The sequence below is a fragment of the Dipodomys ordii genome, unplaced genomic scaffold (genome assembly GCF_000151885.1).
Source record: "Dipodomys ordii isolate 6190 unplaced genomic scaffold, Dord_2.0 Scaffold39, whole genome shotgun sequence".
Classification (NCBI taxonomy): domain Eukaryota; kingdom Metazoa; phylum Chordata; class Mammalia; order Rodentia; family Heteromyidae; genus Dipodomys; species Dipodomys ordii.
Genome location: NW_012267255.1, coordinates 6,754,533 through 6,774,307, shown reverse-complemented (window position 1 = coordinate 6,774,307; position 19,775 = coordinate 6,754,533). Strand labels below are relative to the sequence as shown.

At 41.8% G+C, this 19,775-nt stretch overlaps 1 protein-coding gene across 3 annotated transcripts in view; it reads left to right on the top strand.

Annotated features, from left to right (window-relative positions):
* The window catches only part of Mcoln2 (mucolipin 2), a 53,801-nt gene that overhangs the window by 18,422 nt on the left and 15,604 nt on the right, over positions 1 to 19,775 (top strand). For 2 of the 3 annotated variants that reach the window (XM_013018257.1, XM_013018259.1), the window contains exons 3-9: positions 724 to 897; positions 3,036 to 3,189; positions 8,763 to 8,847; positions 8,956 to 9,052; positions 11,582 to 11,681; positions 17,858 to 17,970; positions 19,312 to 19,461. In XM_013018257.1, coding sequence (XP_012873711.1) covers positions 724 to 897; positions 3,036 to 3,189; positions 8,763 to 8,847; positions 8,956 to 9,052; positions 11,582 to 11,681; positions 17,858 to 17,970; positions 19,312 to 19,461 — 873 coding nt within the window. The remainder of the gene's footprint in view (positions 1 to 723; positions 898 to 3,035; positions 3,190 to 8,762; positions 8,848 to 8,955; positions 9,053 to 11,581; positions 11,682 to 17,857; positions 17,971 to 19,311; positions 19,462 to 19,775) is intronic. The other variant, XM_013018258.1, reaches the window with a different exon arrangement.

Below are 19,775 nucleotides of genomic sequence, written 5' to 3'. Positions count from 1 at the left end.
TGTGTGTGTGTATGAGAAATAGATATATCTACAAGAACTATGGATGAGCTATATACACACATACAGCTATACAGCTATATATATATATATATTTATATATCTGTATCTATCTATATGTATATATGTGTATCATTTATACCATTTTTAGTTTTTGGAAAGTTTGGGTGCTGACTAATTTTCCCCTTTATTGGGTTTCAAGAAAACTCTTTTCACTTCCTGTTGAAGTGAGCCTTTGGCTATCTAAACTTGTGTGTGAGAACACAGTGTAAGAGTGAGCAAGAATGTGTTTTATCAGGAGCAGGTGGGTGTTTGGTGACATGTCTGGGTTTGACATCTACAATTATGTTTCTTCTGGAAGAATTTCTCTTTAGTGAGAGAAAGTACAGGGAAAACCCCTCCCTGTACTTGAGAGAAAGGATTTGTGAGAAGATCAGAGGCCCTGGCTCTCAGCTTGATTCTTTAGTTCACTTTTGAAATTAGCATGTCAAAGTGCCATACTTTTAGATCATTGTTTTCTGAGCCCCAACACAATATTATCCTGCTTAGAACTGCTGATATAGCACAAGGAGGTTGTTCTTTTTGCTGGTGTTTTGAAATTGTTGCTACTAGTGTAAAGTTAAATATTGAAAATTTTCTTTCTTTTAGAAGTGAGGGTTGGTAATAATAAGGAATTTTCTTCCATTGGCAAGGGGTAAATTTCATATTCCTATTGTTTTTTCCTAGCTTGTTCGATTTGGTTTAGGTAACCAGTTGGTGGTTACTTTCAAGGAAGAAAACATTGTTTCATTTAAGCACTTGTTTTTGAAAGGATATTCTGGTGTAGATGAAGATGACTATAGCTGTAGTATTTATACTGAAGAGGACGCCTATGAGAGCATCTTTTTTACTATTAATCAGGTAAGAGCTTTCATATACACATGACCTGTACTTGATACTTGTCTTTGCAAACAAATGAAAATTATACATATATCAAAAATTTCAATGAAATTGTGCATTGTCTTCCAAAATGCTATTATTTCTAGAGCTTTATAACAGTGGTTTTCTATTTTGAGTTTAAAAAAATTACCCTGTCTTTATTTCTTCATAGCTACTACCTTGGAGGAGATTATCAAGTGGCTAAGAGGGTTAGAATGTCAAATTTGATGAAGATTTGAAACCCATTCTAAAAGTCTATGGTGGTCTCAGTTTTGACTTGTTAGTATTAGGAAACCTAGCTAAATCTTGAGGATAAGAAATATAATATAGTTGTAGCTAGATAGGTATAAGAAAGTAGATTTGTTAGTCTGAAGAAACATTTAAGGGAGAAAGACTGTTTCACTATTTATTGGAGTCAGTGGTATATAGAAAGCACTAGTCTAGGCCTCGGTGGTATAACTAAATAAAACAAAATCCTTGTTCTTTTTAGAGGAGAGAGATAGCCAAGTGAAATATGTAGTATTAAGTAAGTTTTGGCTTCCACAACACATGTGGATACATAGAGCTGAGTTTTCTTGCAATTGTGGTAAGAATACAGCTACCTTGACCAATCTTCATCCTTTACTGTGGAGGGACCTTAATTAAAACTAAGTAAAGATCATGCTAGAATAGTTTAAGATTGGCTGATACAGCAAGGTGGGGGCTGGGGAAGCAGTGTGAAAGATTCTTGGAATTGTTAATAGATTAGATCTTCAAACGAGTATTTATTTGGTTTGTGGGGAGGGGGTTGGTCTTGAAATAGACAAGAGTTCTTTGCAAGTTTTATGTTCCTGAGTCAAAATTCCCTGTGTAATAAAATCGTATTAGTGAAGATGGAGATGAGTATAGCTCTTCAAGTACAGATAGGCAAATAGTAAAGTGTTAATATAGGCTGTGGTATGGGAGCCTCCATCGTGTGTCCAAAAGTGAGAACCACTGAGGAATGAAACCAGGAAGGAGATGGAGAAGTAGGTGGGCACTGGATGGATATTTGCAAGTTTCTTTAGAAGTATCATCATCATCATCATCATCATCATCATCATCACTATTATTTTTATTATTGCCAGTGCAGGGCCTTGAACTCAGGACCACTTACTTGGCTTTTTTACTCAGTAAGGTTGGTGCTCTGCCATTTGAGCCACAACTTCACATCTAGCTTTTTGCTGGTTAATTGGAGATAAGAGTCTCATGGACTTTTTGGCTCAGGCTGACTTCAAACCTTGAGCCTCAGATCTCAGCTCCTTGAGTAGCTAGGATTACAGCTGTGAGCCACCAGTGCCCAGCAAAAGTATGTTTTACTTACTTATATTTTATATTTATATTTTTAAAGGACAGACATAATTACATGTCATGTATTTATGGGGTATAGTGTGACAATTTGGTATGTTTGCAATTTTCCTTTGCTTCACTGAGGTGATATTTTGAATCAAAACCTGATGGAGCAGGTAGATACGGAAGTTCCAGGGAGAAAGAGGCCAGAGGCAGAAGTATAGCTGGCAAGCTCCAGAAACTGCCTGGAGGCAGACCAGTGTGACTTTGGGACCCCAGTATGTGATAAAGACTGAGAGATAAGACAGGACCTTGGCTGTGGCTCTGAGGGAGACAGGATCCATGGTCAGCACTTAATGTAGTGGAGTGTTGCATGAAGCAATGTGTCCCCACACAACCTGAGAAGATTACTTTGAGGTATTTTTACTACAGAGGACCACAAGGGACATGATGTAACTATAAAAAGTAGCTCAAAGGGCATTTCATATGCTGCAACAACTGGTTAAACTCTTAAAAGCTTGTGTGTGTGTGTGTGTGTGTGTGTGTGTTTAAAACTTAAAAAAAAATCTTTTTGAGTCAGTCCTGGGGCTGGAACTCAGGGTCAGCACACTGTTTCTGATCTTTGTTGCCCAAAGCTAGGGCTCTCCCTTTTGAGCCATAGCTCCATGTCTAACTTTTTGGTGGTTAATTGGACTTAAGAGACCTGCAGACTTTCCTGTCTGGGTTGACTTTGAACCATGATCTTAGCCTCCTGAGAAGCTAGGATTACAAGCCATGAGCCACCAGTACCTAACTATTTTGTTTTTAAATAGTATCATCGCCTAAAGAACATCTCCCTGGCACCTCTTGATTATGGTGAAAATGAAGAGAAGAGAATTGGCTTAAAAATCTGCAAGCAATATTATAAGAAGGGGACCACATTTTCTTCTAATGAGAGCCTGACTATTGACAGTGACGTCGAGATAGGTAAGAGGGTGACCATCTTGTCATATGCCTCTCTCTGTTATCCCCGGTGATCAGAGCAAATGGCTCCCATGTGCTGGCAACTCCGTGGAACACCTTGTCTCTGGGCAAGGACCCTTATCCAGGCTGTGCCTGTCACATTTGCCTGTAAGGACTTTGGCTCAGGAAACTGTGTGATAACAGGACATAGTCATCATTTTGGTAGATCTCTTTGGTAGAACTCAAAGTACTGGTTTGTGGGTTCATGCTTGTTTAGGTTATTTTCCCAATAAGGGAATGATTATCCTTCTTTCCTTCCTTCCTTCCTTCCTTCCTTCCTTCTTTCCTTCCTTCCTTCCTTCCTTCCTTTCTTCCTTCTTTCCTTCCTTCCTTCCTTCCTTCCTTCCTTCCTTTCTTTTTTCTCTCCTTCTTTGTTTTTCTTTTTAAGAAAACTGGGTGTGTATGTATCAAATGAGATAAGGAAGTAAAAATGTTTTGCATCCTTGTTTTTATTAGTTATAAAATATAAAAATGCTTTTCAAAGGTGATTATTAACTGAATATCTCTTTTAGGGGATTCTTAGCAGCAAGTTAGCAGTTGATCATGTTAGAATTATTTTGCACCCATTCTGTTGAGAATGTCAAAGAACACTATTTAGAAATGCAATATATCTGACTTAGAGCTTGAAGGTTTTGTATTTTATTCAGTAAACTCAAGGCACTCGCTGTTACATATAGTGGGGTTGTGAGTAACCAACTAACCAACTAGGAATCCTAGTAGCATTTAGAACCTGGAATTGTGCTAGTACTGGGTCTTGAATGTTAGGCCTTGTGCTATTATTGCTTGGCCTTTTTCCGCTAGAGGCTGGTACTATATCCCTTGAGCCACACCTCCACTTCTGGGTTCTTGCTGGTTAATTAGAGATAAGAGTCAGATTTCTCTGCCTGGGCTGGCTTTGAATCACGATTCTCAAATCTCAGCCTCCTGAGAAGCTAGGATTACAGGCATGAGCCTGTAGAGCCATGCTACAATGGTTTTTATGAAATGAATGAACCATATAGTTCATTTGGTCATAAATGACTCTTTGATCTTAGGGTATCTTGGTAACACAGAAAAGGACATTGTTGTAGGACAGAGGTTTTACCTCTGTTTCTGCCTGTTCAGAATATCTATATGTACATATGTGTTCTAGGTTCTTGATTCTGAAAGATGCAGCCCCTAAGCCATGCATTGAAGCCATGTGCTGCCTGGTTCCAGGCTGCCATCAGAGACCCCTTTGCGGAGAGTTGCTTGGTTTTGCAGCTGGAAATGCTGAACTGTTGCTCCTTTCAGCCATGTATCCTGTGACTCTGTGAGAGATGGCTCAAAGCCAGTCTGGTTCCCCCCCTGCTTCATGTAGGCCCTGCCCTGTGTCATGTATTTGCCTTTTTAAATGTGTCACTCAAATTCCATACAACAGAAAATGTTTTCCACTGGTTCACATGCTGTTTTTCTCAACTGACTTATGAAAAATTGGTAAAAGAAATTTGGAAAATTAAATTAAATTAAAAAAAAAAGAAATTTGGCCCAAGTCAATATCTGGAGGCTGCCACCAGACAGTGGTGCTATTGTTCATTTTTTCTCTGTAAGAATATGAGGCCATGTTGAATACATGGAGAGAGGTTGATTGATTTGACTTTAAGCAGATGAATTGTATTTTTTGCCTTATTAAGCATAATTCATCAAGAGTCTTTCAATAGCTGGGTGCTGGTGGCTCACACCTGTAATCCTAGCTACTCAGATCTGAGGATCATGATTTAAAGCCAGCCTGGGCAGGAAAAGTATGTGAGACTCTTATCTCCAATAAACTACCAGAAAACCAGAAATGGCACTGTGGCTCAAGTGGTGGAGTGCTAGCCTTGAGCTGAAGAGCTGAGGGACAGCACCCAGGCCCAGAGTTCAAGCCCCATAACCAACACACACACAAAAAAAGTCAGTGTATTAAAAAGGTATAAATATTTTAAGAAATTCTTGGTACTCGAATTTAGGCCAGCTTTTCTTAGATATATTGGGTGATAATAAATATGAATTGAGTTTGGCTTCATTGAGGAGGCATTAAGGCATTATAGTTTGAGTAAGGTGAATTGATCAATGCTCTCCCAGATTAGCTACTCAAGAAAAGTTTATATTCTTTACTAAGAGACTGTGCTAAATGCAGAGATGTGCCTACTATCCAGCTTTTCTGGGGGGTTTATATTTAGTTGCACCACTGATTTCATAGATCAAGCTAAGTGATTGCCCAGGTTCTGAGTTCAAGTTCCGGGACTAGTGATATGCACACACGTGTGCGTGTGCACGTACACGCACGCACACACACACACACACACACACACACACACACACAACTGTTATGAATTCTGTCAAAGTATATTTCCCAATAGTTAAGTGGTTATCATTTTAATACAGGTTCAGTGTACTTTATCCAAAATTCTTGGAACCAGAAGTGTTTCTTTTCTTCAGATTTTGGAATTATTGCATGACAATAATGCAAAAATATCTTTGCAATGAGATTCAAATCTGAACATGAAGTTCCTTAATGTTTCATACAAATAACCAGAAAGGAATTTCATACGACATCTTTAGCCCATCTGCATATTGAAAGTCACTCATTGTGTGAGATCAGGTGTGGAATTTTCCAATTGTATCAAGTAAATGCTCAAAAAGCTTCAGATTTTGAGTGTTCCAGAGGTGTTTGCCCTAAAAAGTGTTCTATTTTTGGTTATGGTTTTTAGTTTGTTACATGCTTCTTTCCACGTGTTTTTAACATGAGGCATAGTCACTGTGTCATCATTTTTCCTGTTGTTTTCAGAGTAGAGAAGATTGTTATAATGTCAAGTAGGCTTCAGAGAATTCTGATCATGTATTAAGGAAACGAGCTCTAGAATAATAAAGTAACACAAAACTTGCACACTAAGCAAACTTATAAGGCAAGTTTTATAGAGAGTATAAAATTAATGGAACCAGAGAGGTTCTTAGGTCTCTAAATGTAAGATTCCATTAAAAAAAAAACACCTCTACCACCCACATTCACCACAGTGGGATTTTAAAAACTATACAATTGGATTGAGTCACTTCCTAGTTTCAAAATTATTATTATTATTACTGTTATTATTGTTATTAGTATTATTATTGTTGGTACTGGAGCTGAACTTAGGGCCTCTCATATTCCCTTGGCATTGTTGCTCAAGGTTGGTGCTCTACTGCTTGAGCAACTGCCCTACTTCTGTGTTTTTGCTGGCTAATTGGAAATAAAAGTTTCATGGACTTTTCTGCCCAGGCTGACTTTGAACCAAGATCCTCAGATCTCAGACTCCTGAGTAGTGAGGATCACAAGCATGAGCTATTAATGCCCAGCTCTAGCTTCAAAATCAGTGATGGCTTCTCATTCAAGTTGAAATCATATATACAGGTCTCTATGGGAGCTGACCACTTAGCTGCTACACCACGCTCTTCACAATTGCAATCTTGGTTCTCTGTTCTACCATCCTTTCTGTTACTGGAACAAGCCACGCTCTGTTTGGTCGGATTCCTTACTGCTTGCTTGGAGGCCTGGAGTATCCTGTTCCTTTCCTCCATATCCCGACTGGTTCATTTCTCTTCAGCAACTTTAGCATCTTGAGTGTTCCTCTCTGGTTCACCTTTCCTCAAGTGACTTTATTCTGCTAACTGACCTTCATTCCATCTTCACCATCTTTACTTCTCACACTGGACTTCTCTTGTGTCATGTTTTTGATGGATTGTTTAGCTTCCCCACAAGGAGATGAGCTCCATGCTGACAGTGGCCGTGTCTGTCTTGTTCATTGCTTTACCCTCAGTGCTTAGTACAGGGCCTGGCTTGTTTCAGCAAATATTCCCTGAAGAAATGAATGAGTTAAGGAGGGAACTCTTCAATGTTTTAAAAGCCAGGCTTTTAGACATGGTGGTGGCATATACCTGTAACTCCTGCCACTCGGGAGGTAGAGGCAGGAGAAAGCAGAATTTGAGGCTAACCCTGACAAACAGAGACTTTGTCTCAAAAGCAACGTATAAAACTACATGGGCTGGGAGAGGGGCCTGGCTCAAGTGACAAAGTGCTTGTCTGGCATCCACAGGGCCTTGGTTTGATCCTCAGCACTAAAACTACACACATGCTCAGAGGTCACCCCCAGGGAAACAGGATCTGGAACCAAAAAACCAGGTAGATTTAAGTGTTGGATAAACACAAACTACTTGTGTGGCATTAAGGAAGCTTCCTGCCTTGTTTTGTTCATCTGTAAAGGGTAACCATGGTACTTATCTCACAAAGTCACTTTGAAGATCAAACAGAACGGTGCAATAAATGAGAAGACGCAGAAGGCCCTCGCACACTGCCTACGTGGTACTGTGTGTACTGGAGTGTCCTGAGATCCTGGAGGGCCCTGGCTTCTCCATGCCACACACTGACCCAGGAAGGCACAGGCTAGCCTGAGGGGGTCTGCCAAGTGTATCTCACATGAGTTCTGCCACACATGCTCCTGACCATGGCAGAGGCGCACCTGCAGCCTTCCTGCCTTCCTGCTCCGGAAGGCACCAGTGTTGAGCCACACAGTAATAAAATAAACTTCGTGGGAGGTTTGTTCTCATTAATGCTATGTATAAATGTTTCTCCTGAATGCCATCATGCTGTTTCTTCCACACAAGACCATCTCCCTGTAACAACTGTCTGGTACTCAAAATGATGAGTTAACACTACAATCTACAAGCCTTCTCCATACATCATTTGCTGTCCTTTGGTTCTTTAAAACCAAACTATATTTTGCCCCTACCCTCTCCTGTCAGGATCACACATCAAAATGAGCTACCACATATTGATCTTTTCATCTGGACTAAGATAAAGTTACTTGAATATGTATTTCTTTCTTTTATGATGTTGAGTTTTTGTGTGTGCCAGTCCTGGGGTTTGAACTCAGGGCCTGGATGTTATCCTTGAGCTTCTTTGCTCAAGACTGACAGACTGGCCCTCTACCACTTGAGCTACAGTTCTAATCCTGGCTTTTCTGGGAGTTAATTGGAGATAAGAATCTCAGGGGCTTTCCTGCCTGGGCCTGGCTTTAAACCATGATTCTCAGATCTCAGCCTCTTGAATAGCTAGAATTATAGGAGTGAGCCACTGGGTGTCTGACTGATCTTGAATTGTGTGTGTGTGTGTGTGTGTGTGTGTGTGTGTGTGTGTGTGTGATGGGGGAGGGGGGTCTAAGGATTGTACTGAGGGCCCTGCAAATGCTAGGTAAGTGCTCTGCCTTTTAAGCCATGCCCTCCACACTATCTTGACAAATGCAATTTTGACTGTCTCTTACTATGAGGGAGCATTGCTATTTCTTCATGCATCTGGAGCAGGGATACCACAGAAGCTCTGTGTCCTCAGTTCATCTTGTGACTGGCCTGTCAGCTTTGCTCCCTGAAAAGTCTTCATTTTCTTGTATATAATTAGTATTTTTCTGGGGAGATATTTGGAAACTTTCTACATATCTCACTACTTTGCCCATCCGCTTTGGCCTTGAAATGTGAAGTAGTCTTTGTTTGTTCTTCCCCTGCCCTAGGCTGCGTTCACTTAGACCTGCAGGCTCTCTTGAATGGGCCCGAGGACTGGAAGCAACTCCCTTTCTTCAAACTGGAATTTTATCGGTAAGTACATGCTCAAGTCCTCTCTCCCAGGAGAGAAGAGTTGGGTGAGCAAGGAGAATAGAATTGTCAGATGATGTTCACTCACACCTTTTCATATGTTTTATTTAGACTCTTACAAGTTGAAATCTCCTTTCACCTCAAAGGCATTGACCTACAGGCAATTCAGTCCCGCGAGTTACCAGATTGTTATGTCTTTCGAAATAAGGCAAGTGTCCTGTGTTTGTGTGTGTGTGTGTGTGTGTGTGTGTGTGTGTGTGTGTGTTTGCATGCATGCATGCACGTGCATAGGGCATAGATGCTGTACCTTAGATATTTTTGCTACCACCTGAGCCACAGCTCCACTTCTGGCTTTTTGGTAGTTAATTGTAGATAAAGAGTCTCATGGACTATTTTTTTGTACGTTTTGTGATTGTAAAAATGCTGTACAGAGGGGTTACAGTTACATGAGCAAGGTAATGAGTACATTTCCTCTGGAGCATTATTGCCTCCTCCTTTGTTTTTTCCTCCCACCCCTTCCCTCCGACCTCTACAACTTCCTCCCTACCCCCGCCCCCCACAAAGTTGTAAAGTCCGTTTTCAACATAGAGTCTTATACATCTCGTTGTTACAATGGGTCAACCTGTATCCCTATTTAAGCATTTTGTTTTTTCCCTTCCCCTCTCCAAATTAAAAAAGTGTATATATAAAATGCAGGGCACCGAAATCAAATACAGTGAAAACAGGGGTTATATGTGGGGAGAGGAACATGCCAAAGAAACAACAACAAAAAATCACATAGTACATTATAATTACATTATAAGCAATACCAAGAAAGAAAAAACCATGGCTTCAAAAACCACAATCCTTAGATCTCTGCCTACTGAGTAGCTAGGATTACAGGCGTGAGCCAGCTAAATGCCCAGCTAAATGTTTGCTTCACTAGGTTTTCATATTCCCTTTCCTATTCATTTTACTTTACATATTCTTCCATACCGCTTTAGTAGGTAAAAAGTGGAAATCACACCAACCTAGCTTTGGTCATGTTTACTAATCATTTGCGGTGTCATTGTTCCAGAGAGCCTGCTACTTCTGTACATGGGAACAGGTAGGTCCCGATTTTTACAGACTGGATGTATGACTTGAAACAGTTTTCAGAATCGCCATTAGCCTCCCATTCCTCTATGACATCATGACGATGCTTTTATCCAGCTCTGGAAGAAGGTTTGCCTTGGCAATTGGGAACCTCAAGGTTGAAACTACCCAGCTCAGTCCGAAGGCCTGCGAAGACCAGCGTGTGCGGGAGCAGTTTTCTCTTCATTGTTTGGGCAGGAAGCACAGGCATTAAGGCTGCTCATCTGCAAGCTGCCTTCCTGATCTCCTGCAGTTCCTGTTGCCTTTCTTTTTTTCTTTCTTTCTTTGTTTCTTTTTCTCTGCTGCTATAACAGAATAGGACAGATTGGGTGATTTACAAACAAGAGAAGTTCACGTCCCCTCCAGTTCTGGAGACTGGAAGGCCAAGACCAAGGTGCTGCCTCTGGGGGAGGCTTTCTAGCCATGTCATAGCAAGACCTCGCTGTCTCTTAGTAGGCCTCACCTCCCCATCCAGTTTGCATTGGGAGTGGGGGGACACATTGAAATCGCAGTATGTGACATTGGTGGCTGAGGAGATGGAGGTTAACCTCCCTGGGTGAGCAGCAGCGCTGGGAATGCCTAGCGTGATAGAATAGGGACTGGAGAGGAGGAGGAGTGAGCACCCAAAGTCAAGGGCATTGATGGCTTTGTTCATAATTTGGTCGACAGTGTGCCTTAAATCAGATGCCCTGGATCCTTCCTTCCTTCCTTCCTTCCTTCCTTCCTTCCTTCCTTCCTTCCTTCCTTCCTTTCTTAAAATTTTGTCCTTTATATTTCGCTCTACTTAAAGTTCTGAAGGCTTAAGGGAAATACTTCAGGGGGCTCTTCTAGGGGAAAGTGTTTGGCAGTGTCAGCAGAGACCTGTGCTAGCTGCCCTGCATAGAGAAATGGGGCTGGTAGAGTTTAACTCTTTGGATGTCTGGTTTGGTCTTCGTGATGTTGTTGGATTGCAAATAACATGACTTGTTTTCAGCAGTACTCAAAGTGGTGTGAAGTGGATCACCCCCACATCCAGCTCTCTGAATCTTTTTAGTTGTGAAATCTTGGAATTGTTTTAATAGGTCCACCCTATGAACAACTCGGTATGCAGCTTATATCACCTGTAAACTTTACATGATTCCGATGATTAATTTAGCTTTTTAATGTGGAAGGGTTAAAGACAATTGACTATCTTTGTTTGGAATAATTCTGCCATTTCTGAAAGCATTGTACATAGCTCTGGAAGCAAACAGAGTTTTCAGACTAATAAAAACCTAAGTTTTTATATCCAAAAGACTGAACTGATAGAAGGTGTCCTTCAGTTCCATTCAGTAGAATACTTAAGGACAATGGGCTCTCTTGTCAAAGATTGGTGCATTCTTATTTTAGTTCCCGGGACTGGTCAGCTACGTTGCTCTAGGATTCCTCTAAACTAGAGAGCAGAAATCCTAAATTTGGTAGGGCATCCTGTATCTACCCTGCAAACTTTTCTTCATAATAAAAGAAAACTGTGAAGAAATCCCATACCGGAGACAGTCTCACCAGTATGATTCTCTTTGGATCAGGCTGAGTTTTAAAGCACAGTTGCTCTAATGTGTCCTATCTTTGGCTGAGCTATAATCTCTCACTCTCCTTGTATCTCCAGATTACCTTCGATAATAAAGCTCATAGTGGCAAAATCAAAATCTACTTCGACAGTGACGCCAACATTGAGGAATGTAGAGCCTTGAACATATCTGGATCCAGTGAGTATGCGCCATACCTGGCCCTGTGGCCCAGGGGATGTTTGTTTGTTTTTTTGTTGTTGTTTTGTTTTTTAAACACTGCATTTTGGAATTTGGAGGATTTAATTGGCTGGTCTACATGGTAATAGGAAAAAAGAGTTCTGGAAAGCCATATTGAATATGAGATTACATGGAGCATGTCCACAGCTATGTACTTTTGTTTAATACAGCAAAACATTTATTACAGCAAACATTTATTACATATCTCTTGGAAGAGGTAGTAGGACTGGGAAGTTAGGAATACAGGTGTTTGGTTCCTGGGTTTATTTGCCATGCCTGGAATCCTGAACACCTTCCTTTCTTTTTCCTTCCTTCCTTCTATTTCTTCTTTTTTCTCTCATTCCTTTGTGCATATTCTGGGGCTTGAACTCAGGGCCTGGAGCTGTCTCTGAGCTTTTTTGCTTAAGGCTAGTGCTCTACCACTTGAGTAGCAGCTTTACTCCGGCTTTTTTGGAGGTTAATTAGAAACTCTGGGCGTGAGTACTGTCCCTCAGCTCTTCAGCTCAAGGCGAGCGCTCTACCACTTGAGCTACAGCGCCACTTCTAGTTTTCTGGTGGTTTATTGGAGATAGGAGTCTCACGGTCTTTCCTGCCCAGGCTGGCTTTGGACTGTAAGCCTCAGATCTCAATCTCCTGAATAGCTAAGATTACAGGCATGAGTCACCTGGCTTGAATATATTTCTCAAGTTCTCTGTTTCAGAATCTTTCTGTATGAAAAGAGGGTAATAATACTAGCTAGCAGGTATAATAATTCCTTCCAGTGTGCTGAATATTAAATCAGCTAATATGAAAGCAAAGTGCCATGAGCAAGGTGGGCACCTGTGAATTGCTGGGCCCTTTGAAGCAAGGAGCAATGTTTTGGAGAGGTGGCCGTGTTGTTGAGTCTCTGTATGATATGGGTTGGGTAAATGAAGGGAATGCACAAAAGTTCTGAGGGACAAGAAAACAGAGGACAAATTTAGAGACAGAAGCAGGAAATGTAGGATGATTCTTGGAGAGGACATGTTTTGATCTAAGCCTTTGGCAGTAGACAAGAATGAAGGCCTTAGAGTCAGAGTACTGTCTGTACAAATGTGCAGCAGAGGACTTTGTAATCCACACAGTTAAAATGGCTACATGGATCTTGTTCTGTTTACTTAAGGAGAGTCTCAGCCATGGAAATAATGGATAGCCAGTATTTTTTATTTGATAAGCTTTAAGTAATAAACTTCCCTCTGGCCAAATTCTCAGAATAAAATAAAATGTAATATGTCAGTGGTTTGTAGTTTGAATCACATTTGTTTTCAGCTGGGTGCTGGTGGCTCACTCCTGTAATCCTAGCTACTCAGGAGGCTGAGATCTGAGGATTGCGGTTCAAAACCAGCCAGGGCAGGAAAGACCGTGAGACTCTTATCTCCAATAAACCACCAGAAAACTGGAAGTGGCGCTGTAGCTCAAGTGGTAGAGCGCTCGCCTTGAGCTGAAGAGATGAGGGACAGCACTCATGCCCAGAGTTCAAGCCCCACGACCGACAAAAAAAAAAAAAAATTGTTTTTGGCTTTCTACCTTTTCAAGCCCCACGACCGACAAAAACAAAAAAAAAATGTTTTCAATTGGGTCTGACTTGTGGCTTTCTACCTTTTGGTTGTATACTATAGCCTAATTATTTTGATTTTTAAAAAAAACTTTTGTGTTAGAATACACAGTTTTGGTTGTCTGTGAAAAATGTTTTCTCTCTTATAGACATGTTTCTCTCAGACCCCAAATCAAGCCCAAGTATAGACTTCAGATATTTTCTATGAGAAGAACTAGCTCTTGTCACATATAAAATGTCATTGTGTGATCAAATGATAGAATCAACTGGTTGATTAAACTTGTTACCAGAGCAGTAGTTTCTTAGAATGTTGGGATCTCTGGCTTCCTCTTGTGGCCAACAGGAAGAAATACAAGCCTCTTTCAAGGCTTGTTTATGCTAACATGTTTATGCTCATCACTAGAATGTATTTAAAGTGAGGGACAGGAAAGCCTTAAGGCTGAAGTTTAGAAACCAGTTCGGGAAATAGATTTTTGCCCTTGTAGGTGTATCTGTTTGGTGGGATGATATAACCCTGGCTTTGGGGAAACTGAGACAAGGGCAGGGCCAGCACCTAGTGGGTTCCTTATGCCATTTCCAAAATATTCTGAGGTCCTTTCCCATCCCTACAGCTTCTTGTACCCATATACAACTTCAAAGCAAAGATTTCTTCTCACTTGCAAATCTCATCTGGCCTTTGATGACTGTGGCATATGTTCCTATTTACTTCGGCTAGCTTGAATTTATAAGCACAGTAGTTTGTTTGGTTTGGAGGACATTCCTGTAGAGTAACAGTTTCTGTGGAGTAAGAAAGTCATTACTTTGTTTCTAAAAATACTTTTTTTAACACACCAAACTAGTCTTTTCAATAATTCAAGGGAAAAAATAAAACAGAACAAACAAAATCCAAGTACCAATGGCTCCTGGTAGTAATCCTTGCGATTGAAAAGACTGAAATCTGGAGAATAGCAGATCAAAACCATCCTAGGCAGAAAAGTTTACTAGAGCGCATCTTGAAGCAAACAAGCAAACAATTGAAAAAAATACAACTCAGGTTGGAGGTGTGACTCAATTGGTAGATTGCAGCTGAGTAAGCAGGCTGCCTGCATGAAGCCTTGTTCAAACCTTGATACTGCCAGAAATGAAAAACAAAACAAAGCTGACTAAAAAAGAAAAACCCCAGAATACCCTACTGGATTGTCAGTTAGGAGGGTTTATTTAGCTTTCTGGGACTGTAAGTTTGCTTATCTATAAAGAACAACCAATACAAATAGTCTTAGAGATTTCTGTTCTAAGTATTGGTCAGAAAGAAAAAGTGCCCCATGCTGTTGCATTTCATAAAATTTTGGTCCTCTCTTCCCTTATTTCCTCAGGCCCCTGGTCCACAGGTCCAAGGAAAGTTATTTGTTTTGGAAAAGTTCTTTTGTTATGTACAAATGAAATTCAGCACAGCTTGAGTATTCTTAAATCCAAAATGGCTAGAGGTAAATTCCAGCACCATTTCACCTGCCCTCAGGACTTGTGGGAGGTAGGGGCTGTCTGTCTCTTGCCTTCCCTGCTTTGTAGCGGAGGCTTCTGAAGCTTAGAAGAGTTAAACCAGTGGCTTGATGAGTTCCAGCTCTGCTCATCACCTACCACTTTTTCCTCTGTCCTTCATCCAGGGTGGCTCATTGAACAATGGAAACTGTCTGGCATTTTCTCAGATGCCTTTCCAGCTAGGTGTTGCTGATTGTGCGGCGCACAGATACATCTGAAGCACATGTGTCCCCAGGCCTGTGTCCTTGTGGTGAACCTCACAAAAAGAATGTAAAATGGGAAACCAGAGACAGAACAAAAATATTGATTATTAAGCATAGGACAAAACATTAAAGGCAGAACCTCTTTGTAGAGAGAAACTCCAGGTTAGTCACTAAAGGGACAATTCCAAAGATAAAGCCTTGAAGTATATTAGGGGGTTAAACACGGGGTTACTGGAATTCAGTAAATAGTAGTAAGACAATCAGTATCCGCCATAAGGAGGGAGTGGGGACTCACCAGGCCAGAGGTGACACCGAAGGCTCAGTGACCTCAATAACCGGAATCAAGCCTTCCCTCCGCAGATTCTGAGAGATGGGTGAGAGGCGAACCAAGCATAACCACCAAATTCCGGCTACCTGCACAATTCTTGCTTCTCTACCCCAGCTTGCTTGCTCTGGCTTATTGCAAAAATGGCACCTGTGTGTGGTGTGTGCCCTTAAATACTCGGCAGGTCCACATGTGGGGGCTACACTCCAAAGCTCTGCAAATTGGAAGCAGTTGCTATGGGGTAATAAAGGCTCCTAGCCTATTGACTGAGTGTTGGGGTGTCCCGTTGGGTACAACACTCCCCTGGACTTTCTTGCCCACCTGTTTCCTGAGATCATCTTCGAATTCTCAAACATGGATGCTCCCACCCCCATCCTGTCCAGGCTGCTGGTTCTCTGTGTATCTGTCCACATCGATGGCTTCAGTCATCACCAAGATACCCTGGCATGATTGTCCAGCTTGAACTCAGTTTACCCAAGATAGGAGCCATTCTTGGTTGTCTTTTTCTCTAGGTCCAATTGGGAGCAGGGTGTGACTCTTACACTTTCATCTCTGTTTTCTCTTCTTTCTCTGCTTCTGACTTGGTCCAGATTGTCTTGGAGATGATTCAGTGGTCTTCTCATATTCTGTGTGAAGCTCTTCTCTTATTTGTGAGCATGAGGAAAGCTTGTTATAAAACCACAATGTCATATTTGTACCCTGCTCAGGGCCCTGGTGTCACACTGCCCACCATGGTGCAAAGATGGATATTGAATGATAAAATACTGAGCACAGTTGAACACTGGTGGCTCATACCTATAATCTTAGCTACTCAGGAGTATTAGGTCCAAGGATTGCAGTTCAAAGCCCGCCCAGGCAGGAAAGTCTATGAGACTCTTATTTCCAATTAAGCAGAAAAAAAAACCCTGGAAGTGCAGCTGTGGCTCAAGTAGTACAGTGCTAGCCTTGAATATAAAAGCTCAGTGTACAGGGCCCGGATGTCCAGGACAGACAGACAGACAGATACACACAACACACATATTCACACACATACACACATATACACATACACACACTCGAGCACAATATGTGTCTGGTATTATTTTCCTAGGGCTTCTCTAGGAAAGAACTTGTGTCATCTTCACAGTAGGCCTATGATATGGATCTCATTATTATTGCCACTTTCCAGATGAGGAAATGGAGACTCAGAAGTTAAGCAGCTTTCCTGATGCTCCCCACCTTCTGAGTGTACCCAGGCTGTGCGGCTCCAGATACCATGTCCCCCCTTGTACTGTCCTGTGTCGGTACTCCATCCTGTGATGTCTCTGAGGATGTCATTGTGAAATTCAGTGGCTGGCACACAGAGAATGAAAGGGACCAACCATTTGTATCGTCATGGGGCTATGAAAGAATATAGGTGGGACTAACAGAGGTGGGAGTTTTGTTCAGATTTTTAATCTGAAACCTGATGATGAAACAAATAATTGGAACCTACTGTGTGGAGGGAAGAGCTGCTGTTTTCTGTCAGAGAAACGAGATGTACCAAGTCCCTGAGGCACAAGCAAGGACTGCAAGGGAGAGAGAGAAAGTGTGAACCGGGCAGGTGAGAGAGTATTTGGAACTTGGGATGGCGCTGTGAGGTCTGCGAGATACTAAGACTACAGGCCCATGTCTCTCTGACACAATCTCCTTGGGACTCTGTCTTTCAAATCATACATACAGCCATAGGGCTTTGAACTAAGGGTCTGGTGCTATCCCGGAGCTAGCGCTCGACCGCTTGAGCCACAGCGCCACTTCCAGTTGGCTGGCTTTTTCACTTAAGGCTGGCACTCTACCACTGAGGCCATAGCTTCATTTCTTGCTTTTCATGGTTAATTGGAGATAAGACTCTCACAGACTTTTCTGCCTGGGCTAGCTTCAAACCATGACCTCAGACTCCTGAGTACCTGGGATTACAGGTGTGAGCCTGCACCTGGCTCAGTGTGGTAGACTTGAATTGCAGACTGGATGTCTGTAGTTAATGTTTTTAAGTAAAGCACCTCAGAGTATGTTAGAGGTTTTAACCTTTTGAATAGAGAAAAATGGGTCACATTCTACTTCATTGTGTTCTACAGTAAAGATTTTTTTTTTCAGGCAAGGGGTAGGTTTATTCAGTAGACCTGCTGGGACCAGGCAAGGCTGGCACTCCATGTGGCTGGGAAAGGCCTGGGAAAGAGAGAGAGCTGGGAAAGAGAGAGGAAAGAGCTAGAAAAGAGCAGAGAGAGCAGAGAGCTACAGTAAAGATTTATAAATGCATTTTTTGTGTATTTATTGACAATTCGTATGTTTTCAAATGCATTCCTGTTCACCTCAGAGACTGGCTTTACCTTATTTGTGGACCTGGGAATGAATGTAGTGTGAGTTGTTTCTGATACTTACCATTTCCTTTTAGCTACAGACAAAACATTTTTCTCATTTACAGTTCCTTTCAGCTAGCCATTTTGCTTGAAGATGATTCTCAGCGTAGGTGTGTTTAACATGTGCTTTCTGTTTTGTTCTTCAGTTCAGAAAAATACTCAGTATGTCCTGCTCTTTGACGCATCTGTCATTGCCATTTGCCTGGCATCTCTTATCTTGTGCACGAGATCCATTGTTCTTGCTCTGAGGTTACGAAAGGTAAGCCTGTCTGCGTTTACCCCCTCCCTCTTAGTCTCCACCTCAAGGCTCTCTGACCGATATTGGGCTACTCTGGCCTTCTGGTACCCTTGGACACACTTAAATTCCTTTAAGTGATGGCCCTATATATGAAGCCCTATATGAGGCCCTATATAAGGCACTTCAAGCACAGGAAGTAAGAAAAGGGCTCTGGGTGTGTCAGGGCAGACCAGATAATTTACCTGCTTAAGGCTGAGCTAGGGAGTACATCCAGGTGCTTCACAGTGAGTGGTAAACTTCTGATCTTTTGGGTGTTTCTAGAATAAATGATATTCTTTTAGCTTCAGGAATTATCTCAAAAGAAAAGTAACAGCATGTGTAGGTTTCCTCTTTTGTTTTCAAATCAGAGTTCATTTTGACAGGAAAGGACAGACTCTAATGAACTTAAAATACTTTAATTCTATATTTAAAATAGTTGAAAAATTCTTCTCAAATTTCATCTGACCTTTTAACCTTTGGGGCTCCTGTGAATCTATGCTTCAGCTCCCCACCGATCTTCCAGCTGTGGCATTCATTTGAAGTCCTACTGGAATCAGAGGAAATGGGAAGTTGTGGGAATGCCATTGTGTAGCAAGGAAATAGTCTATGCCTATTTTCCTTGATGGAGGACTTTGGTCAAGCTGATTTGTAAATATCTACCCACTTCTCTTGTCTGCCTCCAACCTTCTTTTATTTGTGCCCATACTGGGGCTTGAACACAGGGTCATGTGCTCTTGATTAGCCTTTCCACTTAAGACAAGTGCTCTGCCACTTGAGTCACATCTCTACTTGTACTTTTTTGCTGCTTAATTGGGCATAAGAATCTCATGGACTTTTCCTGCCCAGCAATCCTCAGATCTCAGCCACCTGAGTAGCTACAGGCATGAGCCACCAATGCCTGGCTCTTCCAACCTTCTTGATATTCTGAGTCCAAAGTTTAGGTCCTATTTCTTCCAGAGAGAGGGAGACAACATGGAGAGCACCTCCTCAGGTCCAGGCTTAGACTCTCTGTACCTCAGTTCCCTTAACTGGGTGACAGGGCTTGCTAGCACCTAGTTTATAGGGTGCTGTTGGTTCAAATGAATTGAAAACATAAAGTATGTGGGAGATACCACGAGTTAGCTGGTGAGCATCAGTTAGAGTCAGAGCATGGGCATTTCATTTTTAGTTTGATTAGCAGGTGCACACATGATGAAGGAAAGTTTATTTCACATGTGTGAAATGATCCATCCATCTGGAAAAGGTAACACGGGGAGAAGCACTGCATCTCCTTCCAGAGGGCTGGGTGGTTCATAAGAAAGAATCTTTGAATATTTGCTGCAGAGACTTGAAAACTTCTTCCTGGAGAAGTACAAGCGACGTGTGTGTGATGTTGACCAGTGGGAGTTTATCAGCGGGTGGTATGTCCTGGTGATTATCAGCGACCTGATGACCATTATTGGATCCATCTTGAAAATGGAAATTACAGTCAAGGTAAGGGACAAGACATTCAAAATCACTTGTGATTCTTCCAGATGGCCTCAGGCATCTCCAAGGTACAATGTCCTTCCTGAGGGTAGTTTGATTCTCGGGCTTGCTCTTTCCCCATACCCACATTCTTCCCTCATACTTTCTTCAGCTGCTTTCTTGGCTAGGGGATAAGGAAGCTGGTGGCCTGTGCCAGTCTTACAGGGCCCTATAGAAAAGGTGTGGCATCTTCAGAAGAGTAACTGAAGTTCAAGTAGATTGGCTCTTGGCTTTCATGTTTGTTTCAGTTGCAGAAGGACTACTTATCCCACAAATCAATC